This window comes from Colletotrichum truncatum (assembly GCF_014235925.2).
Source record: "Colletotrichum truncatum strain CMES1059 chromosome Unknown Contig_0009, whole genome shotgun sequence".
NCBI lineage: Eukaryota > Fungi > Ascomycota > Sordariomycetes > Glomerellales > Glomerellaceae > Colletotrichum > Colletotrichum truncatum.
In genome coordinates this window covers 412,742-431,621 of record NW_027222406.1, presented here as the reverse complement: position 1 = coordinate 431,621, position 18,880 = coordinate 412,742, and the positions used below count along the sequence as shown (strand labels likewise).

The window sequence follows — 18,880 nt, the reverse complement described above, 5'->3', positions numbered from 1 at the left end:
ACCGTTGATTTATAATGTATCTCGCTCATAAGTGTCGTCAGGTCGTAAGGCGTGATAGCGATAGTATATACACGTATCCCTCCACCACATTGCCCCCTTATCTTTCATCTGAATGTTAAAAGTATCGTACCGAAACTCACCCGCTGTACACGACATGCTTCTTTTGCCAATTTTTTCTCGTCGCCTCTCTCGCCATCTTTACTGCGTCTTCCTATATTCCCTGTCAGACTCGCTTCTCGAAACTTTATAACCGTATAGGCGTTGTGACTGACGTCCAGGTGTTGGCTTTGCTCATCGTCCGCTTTCTCATCATGGCCATAATGTCGGCCTCCATGTGCTCGATATTCTTCTCTAGGTCCGCATCCTCGACCGCAAATTTCCCCTCGCGCCGCCTATCGAACCAAATCCATCCGACAACAATGATGACGGTCAAGGGTATCGTGATAGCAAAGTATACCCAGAGTGATGTCGAGATGACGGGGTCGGCGTCTGCGGCAGTTAGCAAAGCTTCCGGGGAGAAAAACCGCCGTTGAACGAAGAGCCAAAACATTTCTCTTGAAGTGAGTAGCCAAACTTACCTCTTCCGAAATCGAAAAACGTCATGCTGAAAACGGATGCCAGGAAAGTCCCGGGCAAAAACAGAGCACCAAGTAGCGAGATCGTCTTCATCGCTGTGCTATCCCTCTTGCTTGCATGCGCAAGTCTTCTCTGCTCACCGGCCATTTGAAATTGAATCTTTGACTCTCTCTGGGAAAGTAAGTTGTACAACTGTCTCAGGCGTTAGTATACCTGCATACTTTTCAATGTCCTCGGCGTTAGCGACATACCGCGCTTCGCTGGATATGAAGCCTTTCCAACGTCGTCGCCTGATAATTCTCGATTCCCTTGAGCTTAATCCTGTAAAAGTCCAATCGGGCATTCATGCTCCGGTGCAGTTTATGCAGTTCCAATGTAAACTTGTCTTGGGGGGCCTTGTGTTTGAATAGCGCCATGGCAGCTTCGAGCTCCTTGACCACCTCTTGGTACGCCTGCGGCCGTTTCCATAGAACCTGACTGTGGCACTCGACGAGGTCGCGGCTGATGGCGTCGACCTCTAGATATCCGTCCTTGCTAACATAGCCCTCCTCATCCTCGATCTCGTTGCGCATGCTCACAGCGTGCTCCAATCTGCGCAGCCAGTCCCGAGCGTCGCGCTGTTTTTGGTCATTTCGCGATGACAAGTCGTGCGAGAGAATGATGACAGGCAGTAGCATCGGGTGCCCTACCTGCTTCGCGCAGAACGTCAATTGGCGGATCGCAGCGACAATGTCAGAGCTCGGCGTGCCCTTAACGAAGCCCGATGTGATGCCTGTGCTGAAACGATGAGAAAGCATGATTTCCCACCCGCGCGTCTTGCCCTTCTTTCGCACATCAGATTTGCGGAAGATGATTTCTGAGAATGTCAGTGAGTATATTCAGAACATTTATGGATGTGATGGACCAACGTAGAGTTGGGTCTTCATCGTCCTGGTCATAGGCGGACCAGAAGAAAGGGCCAACGACACTGGTGCCCTCAATGGCCCTGAATGGCAGCCGCATAGCTCGGACCATAGACTCATACGCATCGGCTGTAAATGAGATCGTGTGAGGCGTGAAGGTGTCCTTGTGCTGGGCATTCTTCTGAAGCCTTCTAATTGTCAACTCACTTGCTCTGGAAGTGGCTTCTGGGAGTCAGTGCCTACACTAATCGAATGCCACTAAGCAGCTTCACTCCCTCTTTGACCTTTGGAGGCTCAAACGCGCCCTAAAGAAAAGCCACATCGTCAGCCGACGGGGCCTTCACAATTCCACTAGAACTAAGTTGTTCAATATCGATACATAGTACTTACCCGCCGATAGAGAAAGTTATCAAACTCGTCCATGGTGAGGGGATGCTCCTCGGACGAATCGTAGAACGGATCCTGCCAATTGGTTTAGCCTCTTTTCTGTCTGCGCTGACGCCAGGGATTCATCCTGTTCCTCTCCAGCGAAGCCTCAAAACTTACCGAATAGTTGAGGATCTCGACATAGTGTGTCGCCTCCGAGACTTGGCGGCACTGGCTGACATGCTCGCGGAACATATAATCGTCCATTTTGAGCTTCGATTGACCTGTATGGCACCGCTCGAAGCAACTCACCAATCTCTAGGACAAAAACAAAACCAGGCTACGCCGTCGAAAACAAAAGCGGGAAAAGAGTTTGTAGGTTCATGCAGGCCTCAATCACGGCTCCAGAAGGCCTCCTTTCATAAGCCGCCCAGCCCCGTGACTTTCTACCATGTCTGCAGCAGTAGAAGCTGCAGCAGGAGCAGTGGTAGCGGTCGGGTCGGGCCCAGTCCGGCCCATGCAATCTGCACTCTAAAACCCACCGCCAATCCAATTGGCTAGGGGGCACTGCCTGCCACACCCTCGCTCACTGGACGTTGGCCTCCCACAGCGCCTTGAGCAGGGAATTCGGGCGGGCTCTCAATGTCGCCTATGAAAGCTTGTAGCCTTCACCGTCCCACAGCCCTGGCAATAATCCCCGCACCCCACCCTGTCACCGCCAGAACGAACCGTCGCCCCCTCTGCATTAATAGGCTCGGATAAGAGCCCATTGGAGCTTGTTTGTGCGCTAAGTCCGCAGCTGCGTGGGGGGGTTGTTCTTACTTGCTCCAGTGCGGCGACCCAGCCGGAGTTGAACGCATGAGACCGACTCAGTGGGACAGGAGGAACTGCGCGACGGGTGCAATGTATGTAGTCATGGATGTTACAGAACGCCCGTCATCTTCACTATTGCAGCTGATTTCCCTGCCAGCATCTTCCACGCCATGAATATTGGCCGTCCCTAGCCCGGCTTTAGTTGTTCCTGCAGCGTTCTGGCCCTGCCCATACACAAACCCCCTGGCAGCATGTGGAAGATAATCGCTGTTAGGTATTGATGTAACCAAGTAATACGGTGACAAGTCTCGTGTTGCACTTTTCCATCTTCCGGGTCCTTAAAAACCTCCAACCAACCCCCGTCATTGCTATCCTGTCCGTTTTCCAAACCACCATCCAGGCGCCCAAAACAGTGCAGACATGATTCACGAGACCCCCAGCGTCTGTCAAGCGCCCTATACTATTCGAACACGGCCCACAGGTCGACACATGCGAGCTCATTCACAGTGCCATCCCGACTCTGATCCAAGAGAGTGACATTAGAAGTCAGTAAATAGATGGCCATATCTGAAACACAACGTTAGCATAATCCTTGGACTACTCGAAAAAGTGAAACCCACTCGTCATGTCCAGTCGAACCGTAGCGTTCGGGGTCCTCAGGGTATCGGTCGAACTGGCTTGCATCACCGGCGCCGGCCTTGACTGGGGGAGTGTAGGGCGCGTCAATATCCTTGCGCGCGAGTCTGTCCCAAGTAACCTCTTGGAACCACGGATGGTTCTTGACGTCGTTTGGACCGCCGTACAAGTTGCCCAACCGCTTGGTGAGGTCGGCCGTAATCAGCTTCTCCAACAAGTCCTGCGCATCGGGGTTGATGTAGGCCGGATATTTCACCTTGCCCTTGAGGATGTTTTCGTAGATCTTCATTGGCGACCCGCTATCCCAAAACGGCGTGTACCCGCACAACATCTCGTATATCAAAATACCAAGAGACCACCTAAGACCGGGGTTAACAAACTGAAAGAACCAGTCCTTTTGCAGTGGCTAACGCTTACCAATCTACAGACTTGTTGTAGCCCTTGTTCGAGACGACCTCAGGAGCCAGGTAGTCTGGGGTGCCGCAAAGTGTCCACGTCTTGTCTGGCACTCGCTTGGCAAAACCGAAATCGGTTATTTTAAGGTGTCCATGCCTGTCGAGCAGCAGGTTCTCGGGCTTGAGATCTCTATAGATGATATTCCTCGAGTGTAGGTATTCGAGCGCCAACGTCACTTCAGCGGCGTAGAATTTTGCGACAGGATTCGGGAAGCGCTACGAAGCAGGGTTAGCTCGGCCACTGGCGATGGGGTTTTCTTTAATTTGCACATACGCCAGATTTCCTCAGTAGTGAGAACAGCTCGCCACCTTCGACAAAGTCCATCACCATGTACAGATTTTTGGAGTCCTGAAACGTTCCCCATAATGTGATGAGGAACGGGTGCTTGACCTCGCCCAACATGCGCCTCTCGTCGTTGGTGTGCTCGACCTGCTTCATTTTGACGACCTGCGCCTTCTTCAGCACCTTGACGGCATAAAAGCGCTGATTGTGCTTGGATTGCACCAGATGCACTCTTCCAAAACTGCCTGTTCCTAGAGTCCGCAAAATATCAAAATCCTGGAGCGTGTATTTCCCCTTGGTCTGACGGACCTGCTGGTCCGCTATCTGTTGCGGCATGCCGTGGTGCTGCTGGTGCAGCTGCTGCTGCTGTTGCGGGGGGTGTAACATCGACTGGGCTTGCTGCTGCTGGAGGCGATTAGGATCGGTGCCGGGGCTTGGGTTGGGCTGAGGGACATGGGATGGCTGGCTTAGGTAGTTGTGACCGTTACTCGCACCGTCATGCTGAGGGGGATTGATGAGGTTGTTGATGCTCGGTAGGTTCTGTTGCGGCTCGCCTTGTTGGTTGTGGTGTGGCTGGTGGGGTGCCGACTGGTTTGGCGGGGGGTGAACGCTGACGGGATACATCTGCTGGTTCTTTGCGGCGTCGGACGAGGCCGGATCCTGCTGCGGCTTCTGTCCAGTGCCGCCGTGGGAAGGCGCCTGCGAATTGGAGGATAGCGAGGAGAGAGTGGTCGAGATGGAACTGTCAAAAGGCTTCGAAGAGGTCGGCGTCACCGGGCTGGTGGGTAGGCTAGCGCCTTGAGGGTCTTGATTGGCCTCCCTCGTCCGCTTTTTCTTGAGGAAGCCGAGGGTAGGCATATGAAAGTCGGAGAGGGGTGAAGGGCTGCGTACACCGTGGAAACAGGGGAAATGCGCAGGTGCTGGGGCCTACGACGTTTGCAAGCAAGAAATGTATGGGGGAAAGAACGGTTCCAAAAGTGATTCGTCGATTCAAGGGATAGCCCGGTCGGGCTGTTAGGTGAGTTGTGAATTGACCGAACGAGAAGCGCGGGGGAAAGCTAGCTTCACCTGCTCCTCTAAGAGGGAAAGCCGCCACCTATTGTTGTTAGGAACAATGGGGCCCCAATAGGCGAATCCTTTGGCGGGAGGGAAGGGGCAGTTGACAACGTACAGAATTGCGGTTAAAGTATGACAGGAAGCAGTTGTAAGCCGGCCAATTGGCAGAAATCGTAAAATGCAACTGCAATCAGGGGCGGAGAAGCCGCGAGATTCTAATTCTTGATGCTAGGCAGAATATTGGTGTAAGTTTACGGCGCAGGTTGAGTGAAGTCTAAGCAGCAAGTGACAGATTGCAACAGATCAAAGGGTGAATACACGGCACTGATTGATTCGCAGGGCAACAAAAAAGATGCAGACGAGTTGAGTTGCAACAAAGAAGGACGGGGAAAGTTGAAATTGAGGCCAAGGTGTAAAGTAGAGGGGAAAACGAACAGATGATGAAGCTTGCGCTTATTCGGGGGTCCCCCTCTCAAGTAAATGCAAGGTCCGTAGGGTAGGATTTTGGCCTTGGTTTCTTTTTCAGTCGGAAGCGACAGATGGCTCGAATGACAGGGCAGCTCAGCGTCAGATCGGCTGCTGCATCTGCGTCGCCGTCTGGGATTCTCTGGGTCTGCCAACAGGAAGAGCGGGATCTCTGTGCCCTGTATGGACAAGTGATTGTGGGCGGAGTAATTAAGGTAGGGAGGTACCAGAGTGTGACTGAGTCGTTACGTGCCCCGATAACTGGGGACAGATGGAACCGAAGATTAAGTGGAAGCTGCTGCCATCAATTGATTGTAAGGATGACACGGAGGAGCCGAGGAGCTGGCGTGGGGAGACTGAGGATATCGCGTAGAGCGTGAGGGAAAAGGAGAAGGAGAGAGAGCGAGAGGAGGGGTAAGGGAAGAGGAGGAGCCAGGCGTATCGGAAAGCTGAGGTCGATGATGATGTAGTAGTAGTAAGTAGTAGGAAGAGGAGTGGTAAGTAGTGGCTAATTGCTAAGGCAGACCAGACGGGAGAGCTAGGGAAGGTACCGGAGGTGGTTCGCTTCTGGCCGCGGCCGTGAAGGTGGGAGCAGTGGATGCTTGCTGTTGGCGTGGGCGTGGATGTGGGCGGAGGCGGAAGTGGTTCAGACTTGTCGACGCCCGCGTTTAGACGGGAACGGCGTGTACAGGGGGGGCCAGGAGCGTAGATGGACTGGGCCGAGGATGGTCCAATTGGGCCAACGGGGTCACGGGAAGAGACCGAGAGCAGCAACGAGAAGATCGTCCTTTGGAATTTCAGACGTGCAAGTATGGATGTTGCATTGGTAGCGAAGGCTGGTAGCAGTATGCTTCGAGGATGATCGGAAGCAGGCAGTTCTTCTTGGAAGGGTAAAGAAGGGTATGTATGGGAGTGGAAGGGATGCCGATGGGCCTGATGGACTGGATGGGATCGGATGGTACCTTGTACGGCCTTTCAGTTTGCTTATGCCACTACTGTAGGTTGGTAGAGACGTTGCTTTTGGTGGTGCTCCCCAGCTTTGCCAGCCCAGCAAAGGTGGGGTAGGGGCAGCCAAGCAAACTGACCTGAATCTCGACAGGTCACAGTTGCGGGCACCACAGAGACATTCCCAACTGCCTGACTGTCTCCGAGTCCCGGCGATTCATGTCAATCAGAGAGATCATTATGTTTATTCGCTGTTTCTTGCTGTTTTCTGCCAATGCGGAGGATGCAACCTTCTGAGGCACTGATATACAAACACATTTCTGTGCTTAGGGTGTGTGTGTGTGTGTGTGTGTGTGTGTGTGTGTGTATGTGTGGTGGGTGACAGGCCGAAGGCCGTGCAGTTACTAGTAGCTCAAGACTTAAGACCCCTCACTACCTCTACCTGCTCTCGCCCAGTAATGTGCCTGCCATCCCCAACTTACCTGAAAGAGTGGGAAGGAGACGTCAAAAACTGGGCTCTTGCTATCCGTCCTTCCCCTCCTTGCCCTCTTCAGCTGAGCTTGCCCAGACACCAGGAAAGGCACGTACCAACCTCACCTCACCTCAAACCCCGTCACGCTACGCCCAGAAAGTAAGACGTCGAATTCAATTCCTCCCCCTTCGCTCATCACTCCCTAGTTCACGTTCCCGTCCTCCTATGTCCGCACTTGTCAACGATCGGCCGTCTTCACCCCTCCTTCTGCCGACAAAGTCCATTGACTCCGCATCTCCCCATTGTCCGCCGCTCCCGTACTTACTCCACCGAAACCTTCACCATAACCAGCCCGAACCCCCAGTAATGTCTGGGCATGGTATGGCAACAACTGATGCTTCCGAGGTTTTGGCAGTGCCCTTCAGCTACTGGTTCCCCAAGTGAGACATGATGAGACGCTCGCCCCAGCAGAAACAGCCACCCACGGTCGCACGAGGAACCAAATTCCAGCAGCCGCTTTCTTGTTTTTACCGTATCCCAGAAGTCCCGGCAACCCGGGTCAACAACCATAGCAACCATCATAAACTTATCCGAAGGACCCTGCCAGTCACCTAGGTAGTTGGCTGTCAAGCAGTAAATTCCCGAGCTTGACGAATGTGTTGGGAACGGCTGCCACCGCGGAAGGCAAACAACCCTTTCAGTACCGAGTTTTGCGTTCTACGTAACATTATATCCGCAAGCGGCCATTGACAACAGGTTCATCCTTGCTACTTTTTCTCTGTCTTCTGGAATTCTTTCACCCTTTTTTTCTTTTTGTTCTTTTTTTGAGAATCTAATACTCAAATATTCGAGAGTCTAACACTCAAAAACGAGGCCAGATATCCCTGGCTTATTCTGATTGTCCTGATATTTCTTCCAAGGAATGTCGGCGTGACTACGGCCAAGGAAGATGGGGGGAGCTTTACACTCACACAAGCTAGACTATGATACCCTGCCAAAATGATGGTGATGATAAATCGAAACATGATATTTAGGCTTTGAAATACTCTACAACTCGCCATATCCAGAAGTCACGCTTTGGCCATCGGTGATTCAGCCAAAGTTGCACCTATTTCGTAACAATCATACCACGGCCGATGTCGAATGCCATGCCAAAGTGAAAACATATACCAGATGAAAATAACCGCCGATCGATCCAGCCGGACAGCAAGGTCGGCCGGCATTACATCGAGAGTTGCACCTTCTAATTAGCTTTTAGAGATGCCAAGCCGTGACGGCTTGACGGCACAACGTGCCAGACAGGTCCCCCTCTGCAGCTTTTTGCCGGTTCTTCTCTAGTCTCAGACCATATCCATGTGATCTCGTTTTGTTCCCAGGATGATGAGATCTGGGACTACATTCAGGAAGATTACCGTAGGGAGCGCGCAAGGATGTCCGTACCTATCGTAACCAGCAGGCGAGCGAGGCTTTCATACATGCATCTGTCTTCACCCGAGCTTGGCCCGGCCAATGGTCGTATAATACACCTGATTCATCTCAGACCGAGTATCATAAAAGGTAAGAAACATGAGTGAGTGATAGGGAAAAATAAAAACAAAAACAGCCATAACAACCTAGGACCTCGGTTTTTTCATTGACCTGCCCATGCAAGAGATGTTTTGTGAATGTTGATATGTACGGTCATTTCTCTTCCCAATCCAACCAAAGCTGCCGCTGCCACTGCTGCCGCCGCCTACTTTTCCGTCATTCTGCTATCTCGGCCTAGAAAGCTGCCGGAATCTTTCTTTATTCACGTTTAGAAACGGTGTCTCTTGTCGTTCTTCGCCCTCCAGGCAGTGTAACCGACATAACCGCCACCAATAAGACCGAAGAAGAGGAAGATCTTGAGGAAGAACCATGTCCAGCTGCCACCCTCCTTGGGCTGCTTAACGGAGCCGGTACCCTTCCTGCCCTTGCCGCTGCCAGGGGTCGTCTGCTTGCTAGATCCCTTGGTGGCCTGGGTCGTGTACAGGTTCTTGGCTTGTACAGAGATAATGTCGTGGTTGTCGCTCAGCTCACCAGTCTCAGCGGTGAAACCGAGGTACGCGATCTGAGGGATGGCAGGCGGCTGGTCCGTATCGAAGCACAGGGTCCAGTCGTCCTCGGACTTGTACTGCAGCTCAAGCTTAAGCTGCTTGTCCTGGAAGTAGGTAACTCTGGCCTTGGTAGGGACGCTGGCATGGCGGATACCACGCGCCGAGCAGCCTGCGAGCTCAGTGCCCTTGCCGTCGTTGTCCTTATCGTAGGGGGTCTTGCCGTCGCCGACCATGGCCATGACATAGGGGAAGACGGTGCCGGGGCGGTTGTTCTTGTAAGTGTCGAAGAAGATACCAAGACCTTCAAAGTTGTCGGGAGCGCCAAAGACAGTACCCTGGGCGGCGCGAGACTTGGTCACCCACATGGCGAAACCGTCGCCATAGAGCTGGTTCTTGCCGTGGATCTTAAACTCGACTTCGATTTCCCAGTTTGTCGCAGTCAGGGGAACTCTCGAGAAGAGCCAACCGGTTTGCGACGGGCGGTCTGAGGTTAAACGGATATAGCTGCGATGTCCCCCTTGTTTAGCCTCTCTTTCATACAATTTTCCGACGAATGTGCGATGGAAAGGATGCCACATACGAGTCCGTCCGGACGATGGTGTCTCCGCCAAAGTCATACCACCGACTTGCCATATCGGAATCGAGGTAGGGCTACATCGTGAACAAAGTTTCAGTAAATCGCATTCAGGGGTGTGGCACGTGGCAGCAGGAATCGCGAACCTGGGTGAGGGAGTGCGTTCGAAGCTGCAACACCAAGAGTCAGTCTTGTCATCATTATTCCAATTCCGTTGCGCAGAGACTGGCAGAGGAGGGAATACGAACCGCAATGCTCTTGACATCATCATCCGCCTTCGCGGTGCCCCAGGCCATTGCGGCCAGCCATAGGGCCGACACGGACGACTTGAACCACATGTTTGCTGCCGAACCGAAACAGAAGAAGAACCCGGAGAAAAGGAAGAAAAAGAGTGCGGAGGAGACTATTAGATGTCACGCGTAGAAGGAGGGGCCGCCGGTGAGGGAGGTAAGAAGCCGCAAGGTCCAGCGACGGAAAGACGTCGTTCGGCACACGAAAGGTGGTGGTGGGTTTTACTCGTGTGTTCTTCCCAGCCGTTAGCTGTCCTCTTTTTTGGCTGATGGATCCTGATTCCTGGGGTCGGCACGTTTTGGAGAGCTCCCACCCCTGTCCGACGCACTAGGGAAGTTTCCAGGGGGTAAGAGTGTGCTCTGTTTTGGGTACCTTACTTTTCCACAGCGCACTTTAACTGCCAATGTGCGGGTCCTGTCGCTGTAAAGATGTCCCTCCCGGCTTTCAATGAGGTTAGTCGTGGCTTGAAGTCGGTTGCCTCAGGTTTGGAGGTCTCAGCCACAGCAGCCTTGCAGCACAAGCCATTCCAACTTTTTCAGCATTGAATTGAATGCGAAGCTAGCCGCATTCTGCGAAATTCGGTGCAATTCTCACAGTTGAAAACGTCACTCACCTTCACTCGACAACTCTCTCGTTACTAAACTACCCTATTAAATCTTTGCCCGCCAGTCACAATGGACTCCAGCTCCGTCAAGCAGGCCGTTATGAAGCAGGTCCTTCAGGAGGCCAACCTTGCCAACGCGCGCGTTCTCATTGACGTACGTACAAGGATCCCACCCAGGCGCAACAGTCCGTATTAGATACTAACACACCATCCAACAAACAGAAGCTCCAGGAGAACTGTTTTGAGAAGTGCGTTCCTAAGCCCGGCACCTCTCTCTCCAGCGGCGAGACGACCTGCATGACCTCGTGCATGGAGAAGTACATGGCGGCGTGGAACCAGGTCAACACTGCCTACATCAACAGGATAAAGCAGGAGTCTGGCAACCAGAGCGGCCTGTAAACAAACCCCATTAGCATTTGGCGGGAGGAACGAAACGGACGGGTGGATGTCTATTAATGTGCTACCACTGTACAACAATGATAACAAATTTCAAAGAAGGGCAATGAGAGGCCCAAAAAAGAGGGAAGCATCGGCTTGGGGCATATTCTGCAGCAAAAGTTCTATAGAGGGGATTTTCGCATGGACGACCCGGCATGAAAGCTGCGACATGTACAAATGAAAATAAAACAATGGAAGGAAGCATGAATCAATCTCACAAAGCTGCCATTTGAGTAAGAGCAAGTATATGCATTGGGAAAAGAGAAATGACTTTCTTTCTCAGGGTATCTTTGTTGTAGGACTCTTCTTCTACTCTGCCTGCGCCTTCTTCTTGGCCTCCTCCGCCTCGCGCTTTCTCGCAAGGTAACGCTCTCTCGCGCTCGAAATATCCCCTTCCGTCTTCCTCGTCTTCGTGACATTCTCCATCTTCTCCCTCTCGGCCTCCTCTTCCTCGCGGGACCGCTTGAGCGCCGCCTCGAGTTGCGCCTCCAGCATCCGTGTCTGCCGCTCGCGCATGGCGCCCTTGCCTCCGGAGCCAACGAAGCCCGTGCCGGATCCGCGATCAGGTCTGCTCTCCCGGGGCCGCGCCGCCTCTTGCCTGATCTGTTCCTTCTTCTTTGCTCCGACGTTGAGGCCGCCCTTGAGAAGCTGTCGTTTGTCCACGACCTGGCCCTCCTCGTTGATGGCAACAGAGCCGCCCTTCTCATTAATCTCCCGCGCGATGTCGGCCTCGGATTTTTCTTTGGGAGTATCGTCCTTCTCAGTCGCCGCGGGTCCCGCCTTAGCTTTCTCCTCGGCCGCCTTGAGAACCTCGGCATGTCTCTCCTCGCCCTTGTTGAGCATGTTCTTGTAGAAAGCACTCATGCCCCCGGTCTTGTTCTTCTTCGCCTCCTCCTCCTCTCTCCTCCTCTCCTCCTCCTCGATCCGCCTATTCTCCTCCTGCTGCTTCTTGTACGCCTCCGTGACGAACTTCTCCTTGTCAGCGTACGCCTCGCCTTCCGTCTCACGCTCCCGTGCAATCTTTTTCTCCTCGGCAATCAGCGCGTCACGCTTCCGCACCGAGGCCGCCGCAAGCAGACTGCTCATGTACTTTGGTTTCCTCTCGAAATCTTCTTGCGTGGTTTTCTTCTGCGGTTTGAATGATTCGTACACGCCGTCGTAATCGTATACGCTGGGATCCAGCTCCTCGGCGGCCTCGGCGTGTTTGCGGGAGGCGAGTGAGCTGGACAGGTCGCCAAACATGGCGCTTTCCTGCTTCTTCGTTTTGCTTGCGGCGGGGGGTTGTGTCGGTGGCGCATTCTTGTTCTTGTTCTTTCGGCCGTTTTCTCGTCTCGACGATGGAGTCGACGAGTCAACGTCGAAGCCGCCTAGCTCGTCGAGGGTCTCGACGTTGTTGCCCGCGTTCGTCGCATCGTCGTCCGAGTCGTCGCCGCCGCCGCCAAATGCTGTTCTCCGTTTCGCGGCGGCAGGCTTCGATGCGCCGGGCTTCTTGGAGAAGTTTAGGCCGAAAGAAAGTCCTGGTTTGCTCATTTTTTGGTCGTTGATTTGTGAAGCGGGAAGCTGGAAGCGGGAAGCTCGAAGCGGGAAGCTCGAGGTAAAAGCCGAAAGATGCACTGTCGCCATGTGCTCTGCGCCGTGCACGGTCCAGTCAGGCGCCCCACCACTGCAGCCGGCCGTCAGTCCCCGGCACCGACGTGCAGCCGGAGCGGATCCGGTTGGCCACCACCATGACGTGACGCACGATATGTGAAGAATTCCTCGCCCTGTTGCGTACTTATGTCGCTTACACCGGTATGGGAAGAATGAAAAATCGATTTGATTTCCTTGTATGATTATCGGCTATTAATTGTGTGTGATTCGCATCAGGACTTTATGTAACATATATCTATCTCATACACATGAGCCGACTCTCGCAGGCTACCATTAAAACGTGTCTATGTAGGGAAATGCGCGAGACTGGTCAAACTTCCATCTCATCCTCTGGCGCGGGAACTCAAGCCCAAACTCCAAGCAATGCGTTCTCCCCAGCTCTTGGTGGAGACTCGAATTCGACGAAATGAGGATATCCAAAAAGAACAAATAAAATGAATAATACTTGCCAACCCCAATAACAGCGGTTACAGCCTGACACGTCCCTCGCCGCCGAACCATCGGCGAATGTCAGACTCCACGCCACCGCCTACACCACCGCTGCCGCTGCCTGGTTCATCATCATCGCCACCCATCCATTTGGGCTTTTTGATATCCTGAAACCACTGAGGAGGCTCAAACGTGTCAATCGTGTTCTTCATGCGATGCCCGAGCGATTCGAAGAAGTTCTCTTCCTCAGGTTCTTCATCACGGTATGGTGTCGTGCGTGACGGCTGTCCTGGCCGGCGGCCTTGTGTAGCTCGAGTTGGAGATCTCGCGGGAGAAGCTGCGGCGCCACTACGTCCGCCGGGGATGGTTAGAACAGGTGCAGACCTTCCAGCCCCTTCTAGTCGCGCGAAGGCCTCCTCGCGCCGTCGCAAGGCAGAGTTGCCGCCCAGCTCGCGCTCGATCAAGTCCCGGCCTTCACGCCAAGATCCAGTGCCAAAGATTCGGCCATCGCCTTCGTCCTCGTCGATGAAGTCGCCACCGAAGCCAAACATTCGCTTGATCTTTCCGTACAAGCCGAAAAGCGTAGCGACCACAGGGACGAGCACAAAGATAGGGAAGAGATAGTCGGCCCAGCGACTTATAGACGAGAAGTCGATAAGTCGTCCGAGAAAGTCGTAAAACCTTGTCTTCTTGTAAATGGTACTCGACAAGAACGTCATAAAGTTGTAAGACAGGGGAACGCTGAGCTTGGCAACCTGGCCGGCATACCAGAAGGCCGACTCGTACGCCGTGTTGCGCCTTACAAGCGCGCGTCCTCTCCATGTCTTCACTTCTGTCATTGTGATGAAGGTAGCTGCACACATGTACAGAAGCCAGAAGACGGAGATTACCTGGCCGGCGAAGCCAACCTGGCCCTTTTCGCCCACCCAGTGATGGACAACAGTAAGACGGATGACGGATAACTGGGGGAACGCAGCCTTGATCACTTCGGACCAGATGATCAAAGCCGATGCTGCCGCAAGAAAGGCGCCCAGGGCGATGCTGGCGTACGGTTCAACGTGGTAATAGTACAGGTACCGGGTGTAAGGCGTGTGAACAGTAAAGCGATCCCAGAATCCGCCGTGGGGTGACGGGGCATCAGATTCAAGTTTCTTCGAAGCAGCCGAGTCCAAGATGGCCTGTGTTTCAGATGCCTCCTTCAGTAGGTCGTTCCACTCGTTGACGTAACGTGACCGCGCATGCCGGGCCCGCATCAACTTCCTCGTCAAATCCGCCATGAACTTCTCCGTAATAACTGTTGGCAAGTTCCGGCTCTCAGCAGAGACGCCTAATGTCGATGATCTAGGATGCGATTCGGGAAGGTTGGCGGTCTCGACTAGTTCGTCGATCCACTCCGAGAACTTGACAGCACTTCCTGTCTTTCGGCGGCCAAGCTCCGACACCTGCAATTCAACATCCTCCAGGTTTAACAGAGAGTCCTCCATCTTCTCGTACAACTTGGGCGCACGAGTCTGTAATCTTCGCAGTCTTCCACTGATTGAGGAGTATCGAAATAGTCGTCGGGGAATTGAAACTAGGCCGTGACCCATCAAATAGATAGCGAACACTAAGCCGTAAAAATAGGCAAGGGCCATGAAGGAAGTCTTGATCGCCGTGAGACTTGGGTTGTATGTAATGAAAAGATATGCGAGGCCGATGCCAGCTGTGCCCAGGACCATGATATGGTACTGCGCGTTTTGTCGGAGCGAATACATGAGGCTGTCTTTGGGCTCACGGTAGCCAGAGTCGGAGTACTCGCCGAGGATGGGTAAAATAAACCTGTTGCAACATTTGTCAACACACGCAACATCCGGCCTAAACAGGGGAATAGCATACCATGTCAGGGCGAAGGTGAGCCAGTACGAGATCCTCCACGATACCAACAAAACCCGCTGGGGAAGCCAGACGCCGCGAGTGGCCTCGTCGTCGGTTCTCGCACTCGAAGCGAGGTCGATGGGGACAAGAAGGACGATGCACGCGGGCAGCCATAACGCAAAGAAGATGGGTACCAGGTAGAAAGCCGGTGTCGTCCGCAGAGGGAGGTAGTGGCGAAGAATCAAGAGGACAACGACGGAGACAGAGAGTAGCGCGAGAAACGCGAAAATCTCCGACGGCACTGGCGACGAAGCGCTCACGATGTGTAACATGTTGGCGGTGGTGTCAGAGGTGTGTCCATGGGGTGCAATGCTCTATTTGATTCGTAAAATGCTATGGCTTCTTTCTCTTCGGTGGGGGGGTGTTTTCTTCTTCTTCTTTTTTTTTTTTTTTTTCCCTTGTTGGCGCTGCAGACAGAATTCGACGTTGGGTGAGATTTTGCGAACGGACAAACAAGAAGTTTCGCAGTGCGCAACGGAAGGTGGGAAGTGCGCCGTAGATAGAGGTTGCCCGTTTTCAAGGCTAATCGGATACCAAGGAGCAGCACCCTCTGTAAAGTGTTTTGGCAGGGACGGTACCGACAAGGTCACATGGCGCACGGGCCCGGATTGTTAGAAGGTCCGCAAGCGACACACTTCTTCTCTCGGAGACGGTTTACGTCATCTGCACGGCACTCTCAGGTTGCCCATGTATTGTACGCTCCAATTTAATTGATGAAATACATAACACTTCACAGGCTCCATTTTTGGCTCCCGGCAGGTCCGCTTTGGGCCCCCCACTGGAGCAGCCCTTCTGGCCGTGGTGCTCTAGACGAGATCAGACTGCCCATTCCCTGTTCCTGGTTGACGGTGAAGATCACTCAGGAGGTTAATGGATCTCATTTTCAGTGTTTCCCCTTGGGCCCATTTGTCTTGGCCAAGCGTACAAGCATCCTGCGAGTGGGTTACTGTATACTACATAGCTGCAAGTCATGCATCCCTTCATTCAACGAGTTATATGTAATAGCCGTGTTTTACCACCTAGTGTAAACCTCTTCGAGCAGCCAGCCAGCCAACCAACAATACGGTTAGAACTCCTAGGTTTACTCTTAACGAAGTCGAAATGCACATTAAGCCAGTTTAAGTTGGAACGGTTTTTTTTTCCCCTATCGATATCTTGATGTATTAAAATATCATAGGTATTAATCATTTTACGTTTACAGTGACGATTCTAATCATCAAAGACAAGTTACTAACGAAGGAGGCCCGTATCGTCTGGGCAGTGTAATGCACGTTGCTAACCGTCTATCCCTCAATACACATTTACCAAAAGTAACTCCGTCTACAGACCCCATTTTTTTGTCATAATCCAAGGCTGCCGCTAAACATTACATTACTCTTGCTCTAGAAAGTGAACTTCATCAACGCTGGGTTCAGGAGCACCGGCAGTGCAAAGTGCGAGATGACGCTGACGCACACCGGGAAGATGGTCGCAAAGGTGCGGATCTGCCATTGTACGGGGAAGACGTAGTAGCCGCACACAACAAGAGCCGTCACACCGAAACAGAAGACGAATGTGCCAGCGAAGCTCTTGAGAATCTTGGGGATTTCTTCGAGGAAGTTGCAGTTTTCGACTTCCTTAGACGTCGCGCCCCATTGAATGTCGATCTCGAAGAAATGGCAGAGCAGTGCCTTGGAAACGTGGAGAGGAATACCGCCAAGGAAGATGCAGAAGATGGGCATCCACTTGAAGTTGTCCCACACTAGAGCGCACAAAGTTAGCACATGTAGGCATTATGTGATAGTATGAGCAAGAACTTACGGGCTGCGAGAAGAGACTTCTCGCCCAGTCTGTAGCGAAGGACAGCCAGGGCGACGTTGCCGGAGAGAGGGAAGACGATAATGAGCGAGAAGTAGGTTGCAAAAGAATCAAGGTAGTACTTGTCATACTCGCCGAAGAACCAGCCGGTGAAGAAGTAGTTGAACAAGGAAAGACTCCATGAGGCTCCAATGGCATAGTACGTTCCGATGTAAGACAGGATGGTGATCTTGCGGTAGAAAGCAATATTAGAGCAGATGAACTTGAGGAAGAGCGGCGTGAATGGACCACGGATAAGCCAGAAGCGAAGAGGGTGGAACAGCAGCTCGTTGCAACCATAGGCGTACTTCTCCCAGCGGGCCAGCTCGTCGTAGACAGTCAGGGACACACCCTCCTTGAAGCCATCGCCAGTGTAAGCAGCGTAGCGGATGGAGTAGCCAGCGGTTTGGAGACGCAAAGCCATATCGAAATCCTCAGAGACGTGAGATTCGGACCAGAACTTCTCATAACCATCGTCTTCGTCATAGTAGGAGGCAGCATCCTGGATCGCAGACCAGCGGAGAACGGCGTTGTGGCCGACAAAGGGAGAAATATCACCGTTGGCAACAGCAAAGGTGATCATGGTGTAAATCATCTGCGTGAACCAAGTGACAGCCCTCTCAAAGAACGAGTCCGAGACGTTCATGACGCCGGAGGTGTACTGGATGATGGCAACCTCAGGGGAAGCGTCCATCTCACTGACAGCGTCGAGAAGGCAGTCACGAGGGACACGAGTGTCGGAATCGATGAGTAGGATGTAATCACCAATACGAATGTTGCCGTCAGCCCAGGTGCGACCCTCAGACTCCTCAAGGACTACTGTGAGAGCCTCTGCGTAAGCCTGATCCTCGCTTTCCTGACCCCACCTTGTTCCGCGTTCGAGCTCCTGAAGTTTCTCCTCGACCTTGATGCTGGTCATCAGAGCGTAGTTCATGTTGGAGGCCTTCTTGAAGCGACCCTTACGGATGAAGGGCTGCTCGCCGGGGTTCTGAGGGTTAGGGTTGTGACCGGGGCGGGCAACCCATCCCATGTTGTGTTCCTCGTAGAAGTCCCTGCGAGCCTGTGCCTCATCCTCGTCGATAAGCTGCATACCATCGTCATTGACCAAAATATTGGCAGTGCCACCCTGCATCTCGTAGGTTGAGATGGCAGCCTTGAGTGAAAGCACAGTAGGTTTGATGACGGCGTTCAAACCCTCCTTGTAGACCGGCATCTGGATAGTGACGTGAGGCAGCTCGCCGTTTACAGGGTTCATGCGGCGAGGAGGCTTGCCAGAGTAGTTCTTGGAGTTGGAGTTGACACCAGAAATTGGACCGACAAGTTGGAAGATGTTACCGGCGATCGAGAGGAAGAAGAACAAGGAAATGAAGAGAGTGGCTGGAGTGACTGCAACGAGCGCCCAACGAGTATATGTGCCGTCAACAGCAGATTGCAATGCAAGGGCTCGGTAACCAAGACCCAAGCACGACACAGACAGGCCCAAGGCAAGGGAAACGACCATGGAGCTGGTAAGCTGAATTGGTCGAGTCTCGGCCTTGAGCGCCTCTTCAAGGGCGGCGGGGGAAAGTTCATGAATGTTGATTTCAACTCCCTTCTCGTTCTTCTCGTCGCCCTCCTCATCCTCGCCGTCCTCTGTCTTCCAAATGAAGGAGATGATCATGTGCTCGAGACTCTCGGCTCTCGCATGAATTCTGTTCGCATCGTCATCCCACACAGCAAGCAGTGGTGGGTCGAGGATGAAAGCCGCATACTGATGCTTTTGGCACCTGGGCAAATCGGTCATCCTCGGGAGAACCTGCAGCTGCAGGCCTCCAGCCAAAGGAATGGAATCTTTAGGGTCACCGCTGTTGAGGAGACCATGAATGATAGACTGAATAACTGGGGTGTTGACCGTCATGGCGCACTATTATCTGTCAGATCTGGTATTACATAGGGTATTTGGTCCGACTTACGCTGACGTTGAGTTGGCGAACCATGTCGTAGAATCCAAAGGGGACCGTTGTAAGCTGGGGAGGGGCGCAAACGAAATCGCTGCGTCCCTTCTTGAGCACAACACCCTCGCCCAAGTTCCATGCCGAAGCATACATCTTCCTGAGCTGG

General features: G+C 53.0%; 7 protein-coding genes across 7 annotated transcripts; 1 reads left to right on the top strand and 6 right to left on the bottom strand.

Annotated features, from left to right (window-relative positions):
- Positions 1-244: 244 nt before the first annotated feature.
- On the bottom strand, positions 245-2,111 carry CTRU02_212657 (uncharacterized protein; the record flags this gene model as incomplete). Its single annotated transcript, XM_036723512.2, has 7 exons — positions 245-489; positions 579-768; positions 828-1,432; positions 1,485-1,666; positions 1,722-1,783; positions 1,869-1,940; positions 2,025-2,111. 7 exons carry the CDS (start codon positions 2,109-2,111, stop codon positions 245-247), a joined length of 1,443 nt encoding a protein of 480 aa, XP_036584788.2.
- A 1,896-nt stretch (positions 2,112-4,007) lies between these two features.
- Positions 4,008-4,889, bottom strand: CTRU02_212656 (camp-dependent protein kinase catalytic subunit; the record flags this gene model as incomplete). The annotated part of the gene is made up of 1 exon (XM_036723513.1): positions 4,008-4,889. The coding sequence occupies one exon, from the start codon at positions 4,887-4,889 to the stop codon at positions 4,008-4,010; it is 882 nt and encodes a 293-aa protein (XP_036584789.1).
- A 3,875-nt stretch (positions 4,890-8,764) lies between these two features.
- On the bottom strand, positions 8,765-9,889 carry CTRU02_212655 (L-type lectin-like domain-containing protein; the record flags this gene model as incomplete). Its single annotated transcript, XM_036723514.1, has 3 exons — positions 8,765-9,695; positions 9,765-9,788; positions 9,867-9,889. The coding sequence occupies 3 exons, from the start codon at positions 9,887-9,889 to the stop codon at positions 8,765-8,767; spliced, it is 978 nt and encodes a 325-aa protein (XP_036584790.1).
- A 694-nt stretch (positions 9,890-10,583) lies between these two features.
- Positions 10,584-10,912, top strand: CTRU02_212654 (mitochondrial import inner membrane translocase subunit tim13; the record flags this gene model as incomplete). Its single annotated transcript, XM_036723515.1, has 2 exons — positions 10,584-10,667; positions 10,736-10,912. The coding sequence occupies 2 exons, from the start codon at positions 10,584-10,586 to the stop codon at positions 10,910-10,912; spliced, it is 261 nt and encodes an 86-aa protein (XP_036584791.1).
- A 348-nt stretch (positions 10,913-11,260) lies between these two features.
- Positions 11,261-12,574, bottom strand: CTRU02_212653 (coiled-coil domain-containing protein 55; the record flags this gene model as incomplete). The annotated part of the gene is made up of 1 exon (XM_036723516.2): positions 11,261-12,574. One exon carries the CDS (start codon positions 12,572-12,574, stop codon positions 11,261-11,263), a length of 1,314 nt encoding a protein of 437 aa, XP_036584792.2.
- A 494-nt stretch (positions 12,575-13,068) lies between these two features.
- CTRU02_212652 (lmbr1 domain-containing protein) lies at positions 13,069-15,216 on the bottom strand (the record flags this gene model as incomplete). Its single annotated transcript, XM_036723517.1, has 2 exons — positions 13,069-14,848; positions 14,906-15,216. The coding sequence occupies 2 exons, from the start codon at positions 15,214-15,216 to the stop codon at positions 13,069-13,071; spliced, it is 2,091 nt and encodes a 696-aa protein (XP_036584793.1).
- Positions 15,217-16,326: 1,110 nt separating this feature from the next.
- Positions 16,327-18,677, bottom strand: CTRU02_212651 (glycosyltransferase family 2 protein; the record flags this gene model as incomplete). The annotated part of the gene is made up of 2 exons (XM_036723518.1): positions 16,327-16,685; positions 16,745-18,677. The coding sequence occupies 2 exons, from the start codon at positions 18,675-18,677 to the stop codon at positions 16,327-16,329; spliced, it is 2,292 nt and encodes a 763-aa protein (XP_036584794.1).
- Positions 18,678-18,880: the final 203 nt, after the last annotated feature.